Genomic DNA, 16,669 nt, shown 5'->3' on the forward strand with positions numbered 1-16,669 from the left:
ACACAGAGAGAAATTTTAACAAACAGACTTTGCTAGGTTCCTCCCTCTACATGCCTAGTTCATACTACAGTCCTCTATTTACATTCTTCAGGCAGCTAGGGGGTAAGTCAAAGTTTCTTCCTGAGTCTTTTGGGCCATGATTGTTTTCAACTCGAAATTATCCACATACCAAAGAGAAATTTTGGGGTGGTAAATTTTGTTCCCCTATGGCCAGACTAGTCATGTGGTCCCATTCAACCATAAGAGCGTCAGAAAGCACAACCTACCACATGTCCTGAAGGTAGAGAGCAGGAAGTATTTGTGGACAGCATAATCCAAGTGCATATGAACTGTATAATCAAATGTACTCTAGCACTATATAGAGGCCAAACTTCACTCAGTTGCACCCCCTCAACCATTCTCAGACTTAAGAGGCCCCTGACCAGCTTTAATAGCACAAGTACATAGTATGTACCTTTCTCCTAGACTTCCACAAAAGGATCTGTGGTGATTTTGTCAGGTAACTATGCCAGGTAAAAGAGAATCCCCTGACTCTGAGATAAAACCAATTCACTGATGCCCAGACCACCAAATTCATCTACCAGAGACTTAAAAGAATATCAGGTTATAACTGATGCTTTGACCAGAATCAACAAGATCCATGGGGCAGCAATCATCCAGGTTAATTCTCCCAGTTTCTGAATATATAGAGCAAATGGCATCACTTCCATTAAAACACCCCTTGATCCACTCCCCCCAGACAAAAGTAAGTCTGTTATAATAGGAAAAGCCAAGCAGAAGCCCCTCCTTGGAAAAGAAGGAAATAAAAAGTAAATTCCTTTCAAACCTGTCAAATAGCTGTTCTATAGAGTATTGAACTCTACAGATCTATCAGGAAGCAAAAGAATCACATGACTATTGAGCTATTGATGATATGGAAGTGACCTCATTCAACTTCTTTTAGAGGTAAATGATGGACAAGCCAAACCTTTGGCTATACTTTCCACACAGGTTCTTTGCCCTGAAGAACTAACAAGAACATGCCAGATTCAGCTAATTTGGTAGCTTGAGAGAACAACTGGTTTTTCCTGTTTGTGAGCTATACTTTCAATTCAATAGTTTTAAGAACTATAATAGCATAGAAACAAAGTATAAGTGACACCTGGAAACCTGAGATTTAATTCCCTAAGCACTGACATTTTTTGTATTTTAACTGTTTTGGTAAGCAATTCTTTAAAAATATAAATTGCCATAGTCCATGCTCTCTTTCTTTCTTTTTATCTTTTCGTCTTTTCCTATGGAGTCTTAAGCCATTAAAGATTATAAACTGTCAGCCTTGACTCTGCCTGAAGATACTGATCTGGGGAATGTCACTTTGTGTGCATAATGCTTACAGTATCATCTGCACCACAAATAATTTAATTTAGTCTTAATTTCTCTGGGCCACTCTTGGAAACTGCAGTTATTGTGCAATATTATAATGTACTCATGCTTTCAATAGGTTTGCCAGATTTAGAAAATAAAAATATAGGATACCCAGTTAAATTTTGAATTTCTGATAAACAATAAATTCTTTTTAGCTTAAGTATTGTCACTTGCACAACCTAAAAGTTGCAAGTTCAGTTTTATTTGTGGATCTTACTGAGGACTGTAGCCTGGGAGACAGCCTCTTCAGATAGCTCTGGGGAACCGCTCTGAAGAGTTAAGGGAGGAGCCAGGATACATAGGAAGTTCCTGATGAAAACAAAACATGCAGTCTAACATCAAAAGATTACTGCTAATCACAAAAAAAAACATCTAAAGTTAATTATGTTAGTGCTTTTCTCTCTATGGACCAATACATTGAAATGATTCCTTAGATATACATCTCAACTATTTAAGGCCAGTATCCAGAAGCCTAGCCTGCTTCCTGTCTTTCTCCATCCTGAATTCCCCTCAGGGTGCTAGGGGTGGGGTGCTCTGCCTTGGCTGGTGGCTTGATCCTTGTACAACTAGAACGGTGGGCGACACTCTGTTTACTGGAATGGCAGGCAACATTCCCTTTCCACAGTGTACACCACATATTGCATATACTAAACAATTATTCATTGTTTATTTGGAATTCAAGTTAAACTAGGTGTCCTGTGTTTTATCTGGCAGCACTAATCAAGTACCAGTGAGATACCTAGTCCTGTTTGGCTCTAGCTGCCCTTAGACTGATATGTTACTCTAATTTGTCTGTCTTTAGGGTGTCAAAATTTTGCCTTTCATATCTGTTATCATAGAAACACCAAAGCCGGTCCACTGCCCCAGTGCCCCCAGATGGCTGTTTTTCTCTCTTCCTTCACAGCCATCTCTGTTCTTCACTGATACTTCTACCCCTATTGCTACTTTTGCTGCCTGCCACCTTTTTTCTATACTGTGCTCATTCCTTTTCTGTTCCATTTTTTCTTCCTATGACAGCTAAGTGTACTGTTTGAAAGCATGGACTTAAAGGCAGACAAATTAGAATTTGAATCCCAGTTCACCTTTCAGTACATATGGGAGCTTCAGTAATTACTTAATGTCTGTAAGCCTCAGGTTCTCCTTCTGTAAAATACAAGTACTAATGTCTACTTTATAGGGCTGTTGTGAGGGTTAAATGAGATTGATACAGGCAACCTACTCAAAGGTACAATCCTTACTGGATTATTATTACTAAAAGAGCTTCAGGCCTTGGGTGCTGACTTGAATCTTTAAATGTGTTGGATGCCTAGACTTGCAGTTTAGGCTCTGCTGGATACTCTTCCCTGGTGAGCTTTTGTACTGCCTGGCTTGTCTTCACCACCATTACCAACCAGTTCAGGTCCGTTCAGGAAATACGTGTTAAGTTTCTACTACTTCTACTCCAGCTAGGTGCTGGAGATCCGGAGATAAATAGGATAGCACTGACCTCAAGGAGAGTGTTGGGCAGAAAGGATATATATAAATCAGATCACAATACAGTGAAGTAAAATATTTTGATATGCACAAGATGCCTCAAGATGTTATGGAACCACAGAGAAGTTCAGACCCCTGGGAGGAAGGAAGCAAGAAAAGGCTTGAAGTTTGTGATAATATCTGAACAGAGAATTAAGAGATGAATGGGGCTAACTTAAAAAAATATAGGCAGGGGCTTCCCTGGTGGCGCAGTGGTTGAGAGTCTGCCTGCCGATGCAGGCGACGCGGGTTCGTGCCCCGGTCCAGGAAGATCCCACATGCCGTGGAGCGGCTGGGCCCTTGAGCCATGGCTGCTGAGCTTGCACGTCTGGAGCCTGTGCTCCGCAACGGGAGAGGCCACAACAGTGAGAGGCCCGCGTACTGCAAAAAAAAAAAAAAAAAAAAAAAAAAATATATATATATATAGGCAGGAGCAGTGGAAACATATTCTACATTCAGTGAACAGCATGAGGAATAGGAAAAGGTACTATGAATGGTATATATGGGGAAACTCAAAGCTGTTCAGTGTTGTTAGAGTATAAATTGTAAAGCTAGGAGAGGTTAATGGAAGTATTACTTTCTTTTGGTCATCAGTTTTGGGACTAATATCTTTACATCAGTTGTGGGTCTCATATATTTAACCCTCTATTTTCATTGTTGTTTTTGTTTGTCTAGAGTTTTGGTCATTTTCCAAGATGACAAAGCACATGTTACTATTTTGTAATTAATAAGTGTCTCCATGTCCCTTTTTTTCATTTTAAAGCTTTTTGAACAGACTAAAAGCTCTTTTTTTTCTCTAAAAAGCTGTACTTATGTCATAAGGTATACTTTTTCTGCTCGTGTATTTTTAAAATATTTTAAATCTTTTTTTCCCCTTACAACCACACATAATTACTACTATTTTTAAAATAAATATATATTCATTATATATTATCTATATCTATCTATCTACCTCTTAATCTTAGAATAGTGCCTAGCTATTATTATTATGCACCAGGCACATTATACTTCCAAAATATATGGACAAACATTAAGATCGGATATATATTCCACCATCCGGGGAATTTCTCAAGATCATATTACAGAACAGTTTAAAGCCAGTTATTCTACTCTAACACAGTTATTTAATTTTATTTTACTGCTCTCTCTCCGTTTGTGTTTCTTGGACGTAGTTTTACTCATTTGCAATATAAAGCATTGTGTTAAGAGGAAAGGGACAATCCTACTCTATCTACTATTTGGCTGCGCTGCTTTGGGCGCGGCTCTGCCTCAGGGTCTAAGCCAGGGTGGGAGAATTGGTTGTTTCCAACCGAACAAGCTTTCCAGATGACTGGGTGGCAGCCTGCGCCACAGCGAATCTCTTTGGTTTTCACTGTCAGTGACAGTCATTTTTAGAAGCGGGTTTGTTTCCTTCCCGAATCCACCTCCTCACTCCCTCTCCGGGTCCTTTGCCCCAAAAGGAGTTTGACTTTACTTTCGCAGTCTGACACCCTGGCGCCCTCCGCCACCGGGCAGCCCGGCAGAGGCCCGCCACTGGAGTTACTCTGTCCGCCAGGTCCCCTCAGGACACACCCAGCAGGAGGCACTGCCCCGGACGGTGAAGCCGGCACCGGGGGTCGCCCGTGGGGCCGCCCGGGTGCCTCGCCTTCGGGATGGAGCTGGCCAGTGCAGAGCTGCGGCCACCAGAGCGGAGCCGGGAACGGTATTCGCCCGGGTCGAGGAGGAAGCCGGAGCATTTGGGGGACTGGACCGCGGGAACCCGGAAATGTCTGGGCCGCACCGGGCCGGCGGCAGCGACGGCGGCGGGAGCAGGCGCCGCTGCGCTTCTGGGGTCGCGGGGGACCCGGCGGGCGCCGCAGCCTGGGGGGCCCGGCGGAGCTGAGCCGCCGCCTCCAGTGCGCGCAGCCGGCCGAGCGGCGCGGGAGGTGAGTCTGGCGCGCTCCTGGGCGGCTGCGGGTACGGGGAGGCCGGTGACCGTGGCTCCGGCCAGGGCAGTGATGTGAAATCCGTCTGAGTGAAGGGGACGGTGTGGATAGACTTTAAGTACTAGCTAAGTAGGGGTGGGGATGGATGAAGTGACACGTTGTTAAGTCCGAGGGAATATATGAGGAATGTGCTGGGTGGAAGAGGAAAAAAGGGCCCGGGGAAAGGGGTGTGTCAAGCGAATGAAAAACGCAGTGTTTGCCTTAGAGGCTGGGGCGTGGGGAGCCGCGGCCGGAGGGCCAGGCTGGCGGTCATTCCGTCAGCGAACTTCCCCGGAGCTCCTGCTCGGTGTGTGGCCCTGTGGCAGGTACCGAGCCACCAGACGGGAACGCTGCGCTGAAGAAGCCGCAGGGACTTCAAAAAATGGAAAAGCAGTCCTTGGTAAGGCTAATACATAGGCAAGGGCTGTCTGAGGCCAGGTGGGATTCCTATCAGAACAGGTGTGTGTGTTGGGAGAGGGTTCTGAGTGTTTAGGAAGGGAGCATTTTAATTAACATTTATTTAAACCAACTAAACTCCGGGGAACGCTGGTTCAAATGAATTAAAGGATAATAATATTAAATGTAGTACTGGGCCTTGCTTAGTAAAACACGTGTCATTACTTTATGGTAGAAGACTGAGTCTTTTATTATGTTCTATTACATGTAGTATTTGAAAATGGAACCAGAGTTAAGTTTTTTGTTTTCAATCAACATTCAACTTTGGTAGTTAAAGATGAAATTTTGGTACAGTTTCTCACTTCGTGCGCTTACTCATTTTCACTGGTAAACTCAGGTTGTTTCCTTTAAAGGCATGACTTCTAAATTTATATTTCTGGTCCTAACTTTCCTCCCAAGTATTGATTCTACTTTTTCAGCATCTCAATTTGCTTCTTCCCTTTTTCATTCCTGTGCTTAACGTGGCTTCTCTTTCCTCTTCTTACTTATGCTATAGCAGTGGCTAGACTTGCTGCCCTCAGCCTGTCTTCCTTCCAATAACTCCCCCGCCGATACTGCTTTTTAAAGCCAGAGGTCTTGTGTATTCTTTTCCCTCAGAAATACTCGGTGACTCTCTATTGAATCCAGAATAAATTTAAAATTATTTAGGGTAGTATCCAAAACTCTTCAAAATTTGTAGCTGTCCATGGCTCCAATCAGATCCAAAATCAGAAATCAGTATCATTGGGCTGATATCAAAGTGTCAAAGGGACTATGCGCCCTTTGGAGGCTCTAGGAGAGAATCTGTTCCCTTTTTCATCCAGCTTTGGTGGCTGCCAACATTCCTTGGTTTGTGGGTGCATCACTCCAGTCTTCAAGCCCAGCATCTTCAAATCTCTTTTTGCTCCATCTTTACATTGCCTTCTTCTCTTGAGTATCTGTATTTTCCTCTTCTGTCTCTTATGAGGACACTTACGTTGGCGTTTAGGCCTCACTTAGCTAATGCAGGATAATTTTCCCATCTCAAGATCCTTAACTTAATTTCATCTGCAAAATTCCCTTTTCCAAATAAGGTAACATTTACAGGTTTTAAGGATTAGGACCTGTTGCTCAGTAGGGTTATCAGCAGTTGGGAAGAGTTGACCTAAAGCAGGGAAGGGAGGATAACTGGAACCTGCCGGCACCTTTGCTTCTGTTTCACCACATTTAACTGAGAATCGTCTGGAGTAATGGCTGTTGCTTCACTTCTGCCTTCCAGATCTTGTGCAGGTTTTGTGTTTAGCCAATTCTGACCTGGCACCATATAGAGAAGGGTATTTGCGGAAATGTGTTTGAGTTTAACCAAGTTGATACAGTAAATACAAGGACCATAATAATACAAGGATCATAATTTTCCTATGATATTTTCCTGTTATACACCATGTCATAGCAGTTTACACCCTTATACTGTTTCTTAAATTATTTGAATAATATGTGTCTTCCATGCTAGAGGATAAGCTCTATGAAGAAACAGATTATATTTGTTTTGTTCATCATTGTGTATCAGTGCTCATCATAGTTCCTGACCATAGTTAGTATTTAAATATTGATGGTGAATTGTGTGATACCTTTATTTTCTACTTCTGACCGCATCTCCTGAATCTTGAAACCTTACTAATGGTTAGTGCCTGTGGACCTGTCATGGAGGAGGAATTTTTCCTCTACTCTTCTAGGTTCTTCTGGCCCGTCTAAGAATTAAATTGACATGAGACAGATTGAGGAGAAAAATCACACAAAAGTTTAATAACACGGATACATGGGAGAGACCCAGGAAAACTGAGTAACTTGTCAAAATGGCTGAAACCCTCACCTTACATACCATCTGCAGCTAAAGACAAGAGAGGTTGTTGGGGGTAGTGGTTTGAGGCTTCAAAGGGGAGGAAAGCAATTGACATGGAGATGTAAAAGCAAAAGTTTGATAAATAAATATTTGCTGGGCCATGCAGAGACAGTGGGACACAGAGTGGACTCTGATCTCTAGGCTCTGCCTAGAGTTTCCCTCCACCACACATAGCCCATATTCTTAATTCTTTGCAGATATCTCTGGTGATACTGTGGGAACAGGCCATCTATCTAATTTTTTTTTTTTTTTTTTTTATCAGTTAGGGGAAAGGTCAAAGATCTTGCTGAGTCTTTAGGGCCTTCACTGTTTCCAGCTTGAAATAACCCACATGCCAAAGAGATATTTTGGCATGACAAGTTTTGCTACCCTACAGATCCTACCCGGATTGTACAGTAGTCTCTGTTCTTTATAGAATACCTTTAACATCAGCCTTTAGCTGTAAGTGGTGGGAAGTGACCATAGCAGAGTGGTAGAGCAGAATGGCACAGGGATGGGGAAATGAGAGGGTGAGAAAGGAGTACATTTTTACATGGCACCTCACATTAGAAGGGGATCTTAGGGCTATATTTATTAGGTCTTTATGTTTTCCCAGTCACTGACATTATGTAAAGAGTACAATAATATTGAATAATTTATAATCTAAAAATTAGAATGCAGATAGGTTTTATGTTTGTTAAGTTGAAGAAATAGTTGAGTACTATTGATTTTATCTGAATGTAGGAGTGGAAATTCTGCAGTCTGTAAAAGAACAAGTTAAAAATTGACACAGTACTCTAACTTACATACAAGTGATATTGTCTTATGTAAACAGATACCTGATACCTTGAGGAAGAAAAGGAAGGAGAAACAATGAAAAGTTGTTTAACTTAGAATGTAATAGGAGTCATAGAATGTAAAGAGTCAGTTGTTAAGTGTTGTGGAGCAGGATTTTGCTTTTCTTAAGCACTTAAGAGTGAACTTAAGTTCACTTAGTGGAACTTATTATTTTTATCATAGAAACAAAATTGACTATGTCAATAATGTAAAGTACCTTTAATTCATATTTCTTTCGCTTTTATAAATAAGATTTTGGGTTTTCCACAGGATTATTATGGACTTCAAGTACAACATATTGTTGCTACTTTTGGAGAATACTGTCTCTACTTCTGAGATAGTTTGGCAGGAAGATATATAAATGCCAGTGTCAGAAGTAAAGCCAGTTGTGATGAATTTTGTCATTATTTAGTACACAGTTGTAGGTTGCAGTTTTAAAGTTTTGGCATCATGGAAGATAATGAACAAAAAATTGCAGCTGAGGTCAGCATTACTTTTTCTGTTCATTTACTTGGAAAAACTTTGAAAGGTTTGTTTTTATACCAATAGCTGTTTCTGACTAGTGTAATGTGAATTTATATTTGCATAGCACTTTAAAATGTGTGTGTTTTCATATGTACTCTGTTGTGTCATTAACCTAAAATAGATTATAATATTATACTTAGGGAGTATATTTCAGAACTAATGTTTAGAAAATGTAAATATAGCTCACTCTAAAAACCTAAAGTTAGAAATTTAACCTTTTGTTTTTATAATAGAAGGAAAATTGATTTGCAGAATTACTTAGGTACTTAGTAGTCTTTAAAAATCTGTATAAATTTTTTTTTTTAAGTTGCTAGTCTCTTTCCTGCCTAAAGGAGTTCCTTTAGCATTTGTTGCAAAGCTGATCTGGTGATGCTGAATTCTCTTAGCTTTTGCTTGTCTGTAAAGCTTTTGATTTCTCTGTCAAATCTGAATGAGAGCCTTGCTGAGTGGATTATTCTTGGTTGTAGGTTCTTCCCTTTCATCACTCTAAATATATCATGACACTCCCTTCTGGCTTGCAGAGTCTCTGCTGAGAAATAAGCTGATAACCTTATGGGAGTTCCCTTATATGTTATTTGTCATTTTTCCCTTATTGCTTTTAATATGTTTTTTGTCTTTAATTTTTGTCAATTTGATTACTGTGTGTCTCTGTGTGTTTGTTTCTCCTTGGGTTTATCCTGCCTGGGACTCTGTGCTTCCTGGAGTTGGTTGACTGTTTCCTTTCCCATGTTAGGGAGGTTTTCAGCTATTATCTCTTCAAATATTTTCTCAGGTCCTTTCTCTCTGGCTTCTCGGTCTGGGACCCCTATAATGCGAATGTTGGTGTGTTTAATGTTGTCCCAGAGGTCTCTTAGGCTGTCTTCATTTCTTTTCATTCTTTTTTCTTTATTCTGTTCCGTGGCAGTGATTTCCACCATTCTGTCTTCCAGGTCACTTATCCATTCTTCTACCTCAGTTACTCTGCTATTGATTCCTTCTTGCGTATTTTTCATTTCAGTTATTGTATTGTTCATCTCTGTTTGTTTGTTCTTTAGTTCTTCTAAGTCTCTGTTAAACATTTCTTGCATCTACTCAATCTTTGCCTCCATTCTTTTTCCCAGATCTTGGATCATCTTCACTATCATTATTCTGTATACTTTTTCTGGAAGGTTGCCTAACTCCACTTCATGTAGTTGTTTTTCTGGGGTTTTATCTTGTTCCTTCATCTGGGACATAATCTTCTGCCTTTTCATTTTGTCTGACTTTCTGTGATTGTGGTTTTCATTCTGCAGGCTGCACGATTGTAGTTCTTCTTGCTTCTGCTGTCTGCCCTCTGGTGGGTGAGGCTATCTAAGAGGGACTGGGTCTTGCTCTGGTGGGCAGGGCCATGCTCAGTAAAACTTTAATCCACTTGTCTGCTGATGGGTGAGGCCATGTTCCCTCCCTGTTAGTTGTTTGGCCTGAGGCAACCCAGCACTGGAGCCTACAGGCTGTATGGCAGGGCTAATGGTGCTCTCTGGGAGGGCTCATGCCAATGAATATTTCCCAGAACTGCTGCTGCCAAGTGCCCTTGTCCCCACGGTGAGCCTCACCTGCCTGCCGCCTCTGCAGGAGACCCTCCAACACTAGCAGGTAGATTTGGTTCAGTCTCCTATGGTGTCACTCCTTTTCCCTGGGTCCTGGTGCACACATGAGTTTGTGTGTGCCCTCCAACAGTGGTGTCTCTGTTTCCCCCAGTCCTGCGTAAGTCCTGCAATCAAATCCTGCTGGCCTTTACAGTCAGAGTCTCTGGGGATTCCTACTCCTGTCGCCAGACCCTCAGGCTGGGAAGCCTGAAGCAGGCCTCAAAACTTTTGCTCCAGTGGGAGAACTTCTGTGGTATACTTGTTTTCCACTTTGTGGGTCGCCCACCCGGCGGGTATGGGATTTGATTTTATTGTGATTGCACCCCTCCTACCATCTCACTGCAGCTTCTCCTTTGTCTTTGGATGTGAGGTATCTTTTTTGGTGGGATCCAGTGTTTTCCTGTTGATGGTTGTTCAGCAGTTAGTTTCGGTGCTCTTGCAGGAGGAGGTGAGCACATGGCCTTCTACTCCACCATCTTGAGCCAATCTCTCTATATAAATGTTATTACAATTTAAAGACATTGACTAAAGATTTAGTTTTGTGGAACTTTTAGTGGCTGAAGACATAACAGCAAAATACAGATATTATTGTCTCAGTAGAATAATGGGCTTCATACACAGACCTAAAGATTATCCATGTAACCTATTGGATATAATGTAGCCAGACTGATTTTCAGGTTTACCTTCAAGTACCTATCTCTGTTTGAAAAGATAAATAGAAATTATTAGTATATAGTGTTTTGAATATTTCAGAACTTAGTTAATGCATATCTAGTGCAATAATGATGGTATAAACAACTAATTTCTTACTAACCCTGATTCATATAAGGGTGGAAGTAGTAGTAGTGTGCATTAATGATATATATACTTTGTGTAATATATATTTTTTAAATGTTTAAGGCCTGTAAAGTATCTCAGAATTGGCTGACAAAGCATTGTAAAGGCAGGGATCTTAGGGAGCGACTTTAATGGAAATGAGGGATATGTAATTAGCATATAAAATGTACTTAAATTATACCTTCTAGCATGTTTGAAAAACCTTTTTTTTCCCCCTTAAGAGTAATAAATAATTACTGAGAAATTTTTTGAACTCTTAATGAGCTTACTAATATTTTTTGCACACAATTCTAACCAAGTCATCATCAAATCCAAATGAATGGAGCTTATTAGATGAATGAAGTTTTTGTTGTACATTTTTCTTTCAAGAGGTGAGATGGCATTTAAAAATAATAAAATTCAACTTTGTAAATACCAAACTTATCTAACAATTCAGGAGAAAAATAATGATTGGAAAGCAAGTACAAGATCTTTTATAGTGACTAACCAAATCCTGAAATATTCCTGTGCAAAGGACTTTTAGAAGTACTAGCAGTGTGACTGTATCGAATAAGTATGATTATAGTATACACACACATACACAAAAATTATAATTATACATTATTATTATGCAATAATTATACACTAATAGTTTTACAATAGTTAATGATTATATATGTTATGTATTACTATATGTATACTCAAAGTTTACAATTTAAAAATTGAGACACTTTCAGATGAAAAAATTGAAATTACTTTAATAAAATTGTGTGTGTGTATTAGAATTGGAAGAGACCTGAGAAATCATATACAATATTAAATTTTAGCAAAATGGCTTGAAATATTTGTAGCTTATATAATATTTAGTAGCTACTTGTTGAAAAATTTTAAGAAAACTTTTAAATAAATCTTTAAAAGGAAAAGAAAGGATCGTAAATGTTTATCAGTAGGAGAATGGGTAAATAGAAGGTCTGCTTATTTGTTGGAACAACATAGAGTTATTAAAAGCAATGAACTAGGTCTGTATATCAATGTAGATGGCAAAACAATGCTGAATAAAGTAAGGAAGATGCTGAATAATGTATACAGTTTGATACCATGTATGTATATTAAAATATTTAGGCTTACGGATATTTCTATATAGGTGTATAAAATTTTAAAAGTGCACTGAAATACATACTCCAAATGTATGATAATAGGGGAGGGGAAAAGGAATAGGACTTAGAATTTGGCTTAAAGGGGACTTTAACTGTTGTGTTTTATTCCTTTAAAAAAGGAAAGGTAAGCAAATGTGACAAGATTGACAATTGTTAGTTCTGGGTGGTAGAATCATGGATGTTTGTTATATTCTTGGTACTTTATTGTATTTTTAAAATCCATTTTTTTCCCTCAAGAAAGATCTATTATTTTTCAGGAGAATTTGGAACTTTGTGATTACAAGACTAGTTTCTATATAACTAAGAATCCCCAAAAGTTGTTGAAATCCTTTCAGTGGGAGTATGAAATGGTCTAGGTACTTTATTTTACCTTTGCTGCTAGTGTTCTTGAGTTTAGAGATTTCCAAAAAACTTAATAAAAATTGACAGAATCTATATCAAAATATTATTAGATGTCTTTGAGTGGTGAGATTATGGTTCAAATTTTTACTTATTAATATAATTTTTAAGTTTATTAATTTTTTCTCACTAATAATATGCTACTTTTTAAAGTAAATAAAATAATAAATGCTTTTTTAGAAAAACCAGAACAAACGAAAACAAAGGAAAGCAATCCAAATGAAATAGTGCCATTTACTCTAGTGACCAGGAAGAATACATTTTTCAGGTCTTAGCTGTTAAGGTAGAAGTGGAGCATCTAAGCATCCTGTCTCTTTGACACTGCTATAAATCTGAGAGCCTCACTGAACTCCAAGTGGGTTTACGGAGCTTAGTAATCGGGGTCTTTAATGGAACATGGGTAGTAATTTGTGGACTGGTTCATGACGTTTTTGAAAGTAAACTGAATGAGGCTCCATTTGTGAAAGAACCTAACAGTTTCTTATTATTGATATAAAAGTTTCTTGGATAGGAAATTTTTATGAAACAGAATAATCTGGAAACCAGAAGATTGGCAACACCTGAAAGGATAAAAGAAGGGGAATTCGGCGGTAAGAGAAAAAAATGTAGGAGAGACTGAATTTAAATCTTAAACATGAAATTGGTAAAAGATTGTTTTCAGTTATAATGAGAAAATATTATAGACTTTACAAGGAAGAAACAGTGTTACTCTTGTAAATTATAGAGGTGGAACATAATCTTTTTTTGGTCTATTTCGTGTTTATGTATTTGCTTTGCATTTAGGGGTTGTATTAAGTGAAAGTACTAACTTTTACCTATATTGTACTAAGTGAAAGTACTAACCTTTACCTATATTGTACTCCAACCAAACTAAGTATTTGTATATCTTAGAAATGCTAGTATTTTGAATTTTTTCATTTTGAGTTTTTTCTTCCCTTAGGCAGAATTGTAAATTAAATTGTAATTCTTTACACGTGATCTAGTGCAAATGAGCATGTGTTTGCATGTATTTTACTTCTCAACTTCATATTAGAAAAGCAACGCCGTTCTTTCCTCCTGTGTGTCTCCTCTACTCCTCATACAGGATACTTCACTTCTGACACTTCTGGTCATCACATGTATGTGAGGTTTTTCCCCACACCAAGCAATTCTCTGCAACACCAGCTGGATGTCCTACTTCAATTCTCACACTGTCTGTCTGGAGATGGTATCAGATCCCACACGTTAAGGGCTCAGTCCCACAAGACTGCTCCCACCCCACGTCATATGCCAATCACAAGTAGTAGGTCCTCAGGTTATGCACAACTTCTGTCTGACTTGTACTTGGCTACAAATCAGAGGTTCTCACGACCTTCTCCTCATGTTTGATTAAATTGCTATAGTGGCTCACAGAACTCAGGGAAACAGTTATGTTTACCAGTTTATTAAAGGATATGATAAAGGATACAGATGAACAGTCAGATGAAGAAACACATAGGGCAAGGTCTGGGAAGGTCCCCAGCACAGGAACTTCTGTCCCCATGGAATTGGGGTGCCTCACCTTCCCTGTGTGGATGTGTTCACCAACTTGGAGGCCCTCTGAACCCTATAGTATTGTGATTTTATGGAGGCTTCATCATGTAGGCAAAATGGATCATTAACTCCATTTTCAGCCCTTTTGCCTTCTCAAGAGATGGGGAGTAGGGGAGCTTGGGGGATGGGGCTGAAAATTCCAAGCTTCTAATCATGGCTTGTTCTTTCTGGTGAGCAGCTCTCTTCAGAAGCCATCCAGAAGCCTGCCCAAATTTGCCTCACTAGAACAAAAGACACTTCTATCACCCAGAAAATTACAAGGGTTTCAGGAGCCCTGTGTCAGGAACTGGGGTCAAAGACCAAATATTAGAACAAAAGATGCTCCTAGTGCTCTTATCACTTAGGAAATTACAAGTGTTTCAGGAGGCCTGTGTCAGGAGCCAGCACCAGAGACCAATATATTATGTTTTTCTGTTATCTCACAGACTTAGAAAAACAAAACAAAACATTGTGAGAGATTAAAAATATTACGAACTGTATTATCACAGTGAATGTTTATATTGATGTTGTATGTACTTGGAAATGGAAAAGCAAAATTGTACAAATAGTGTATCCTGGCTTAGAATCTGACCTTTAAATTTTCATTTGAAAAGAAATCAGAGTATTGCTGTTGTAACACATACATTATGGTCTTAGTTGTACAGAATAAACAAAAGACTTTCTTGAACAGGTTTGAAATAATTGTTTGACATTTCCCAGGAAAATCAAATGCATGTGCTTAATGCAGATTGCTGGCAACTTGTCCTCCTTTTATACAGAGATAAAGGCCACTGGAAGTCATTTGAAATTCTACAGTAGCTTGTAATGGGATCTGCAGAACTTGATATTTAACTTTATAACTGTTATTTTCAATTAATAATTATAAGACCTTGAACAAGTCATCTAACTTCTCTGTTCACTATTTTCTGTATTTTAAAATGAAGATATTGTACTAGATGATTTCTAAAGCATCTTCCACTTCTAAAATGCTATAATTTTATTTCACACTAGGATTCTTCTGCTAACGTAGATTTATAAAAATGAGATAGTTGGTTGATAAAGTGGTTGTGGCATTTTACATTCCCACTAGCAAAGTTGAGAGTTCTATTTGCTCTAAATCCTCTTCAACACTTGGTAGCATCAATTTTTAAGATTTCAGCTATTCTAATAGGTGTATAATGTTATCTCATTGTGACTTTAGTTTGTATTTCTCTAATGACTGTGATGTTGAACATCTTTTCATGTGCATATTAGCCATTCATTTATCTTTTTTTGGTGAAATATCTATTGAAATCTTTTGTCCATTTTAATTTGGGGTTGTTTGTCTTCTACTCATTGTGTCGTAAGAGTTCTTTATAAATTCTAGGTACAAGACCATGGTCAGATTTTTGTGTTGAGAATATTTTCTCCCATGATGTGTTTTGCCTTTCATTATTTTTACAGTGTCTTTGGAAGAGTAGATTTAAATTTTGATGATGTCCAGTTTTTCCGTATTTTTCTTTTATGGTTTGTGCTTTTTGTATCCTAAGAAATCTCGGCCTATTTTTATTTGGCTATGATTTTCTCCTATGTTTTCTTCTTGAATATTTATAGTTTTAGCTTTTTTAAAAATAAATTTATTTATTTAATTTATTTTTGGCTGTGTTGGGTCTTTGTTGCTGTGCATGGGCTTTCTCTAGTTGCAGTGGGTGGGTGCTACTCATTGCGGTGGCTTCTTTTGTTGTGGAGCACGGTCTCTAGGCGCGTGGGCTCAGAAGTTGTGGCACATGGGCTCTAGAGCACAGGCTCAGTATTTGTGGCGCACAGGCGTAGTTGCTCCGCGGCATGTAGGATCTTCCCGGACCAGGGCTCGAACCCGTGTTCCCTGCATTGGCAGGCAGATTCATAACCACTGCACCACCAGGGAAGTCCCTGTTCTGGATTTCATTCTATCCCATTGACCTATTCTTCTGTCCTTATGTCAATATCAGTCTTAATTACTAGAGCTTTATAGTAAGTCTGGAATTTCAGTAGTTTAACTCCTTCCACTTTATTCTTCCTTTTCAAAATTGTTTTGCTGGTCTAGGTCCTTTGTATTTTCCTATAAATTTTAAAATCAATATCAATTTCTACCAAAAAGTCCTTCAGAGATTTTGTTTGAGATTGAATCTTTAGATGAATTTGAAGCAAAGGATGTGACCTGGGGTGGAGAGGCAGTTGAATGATCATGCACACTACATTAAGTCCTTCCTTGAAGGAGGATCTTAGTGGAGCATCTCCAAGTCTACATACAGTGGTTGATAGTGTTGTTCAAATCTTCTATATTCTTACTGGGTTTTGTGTGTGTATATTCTATGAATTACTGGGAAAGGTGGGTTAAAATCTCACATTCTGACTGGATTTACCTGTTTTTCTTTTTAGTTCTGTCAGTTTTTGCTTTATGTATTTTGAAGCTATGTTATTAGCACATATACATTTATAATGGTTATATCTTCCTGATGTGTTGATTCTTTTATCATTACAAAGTGTCCTTTAATTCTAAAAATAATTCTTATGTAATCTGTTTCGCCTGATATTAATCTAACCCCTCCAACTTTCTCATAGTTATTTTCCTCATGGCTTTTATCA

The 16,669-nt window shown here is 38.8% G+C and overlaps 1 protein-coding gene across 2 annotated transcripts in view; it reads left to right on the forward strand.

The window, feature by feature from the left end:
* Window positions 1-4,425: 4,425 nt before the first annotated feature.
* The window catches only part of SLC35A3 (solute carrier family 35 member A3), a 31,163-nt gene continuing 18,919 nt past the window's right edge, over window positions 4,426-16,669 (forward strand). Inside the window, exon 1 of one of the 2 annotated variants that reach the window (XM_060026238.1) lies at window positions 4,426-4,841. In XM_060026238.1, coding sequence (XP_059882221.1) covers window positions 4,569-4,841 — 273 coding nt within the window. In that variant the 5' untranslated portion in view covers window positions 4,426-4,568. Of the gene's footprint in view, window positions 4,842-5,208; window positions 5,281-16,669 lie in introns of those variants that run through there. The other variant, XM_060026245.1, reaches the window with a different exon arrangement.

Source organism: Delphinus delphis, chromosome 1, assembly GCF_949987515.2.
Source record: "Delphinus delphis chromosome 1, mDelDel1.2, whole genome shotgun sequence".
Lineage (NCBI taxonomy): Eukaryota > Metazoa > Chordata > Mammalia > Artiodactyla > Delphinidae > Delphinus > Delphinus delphis.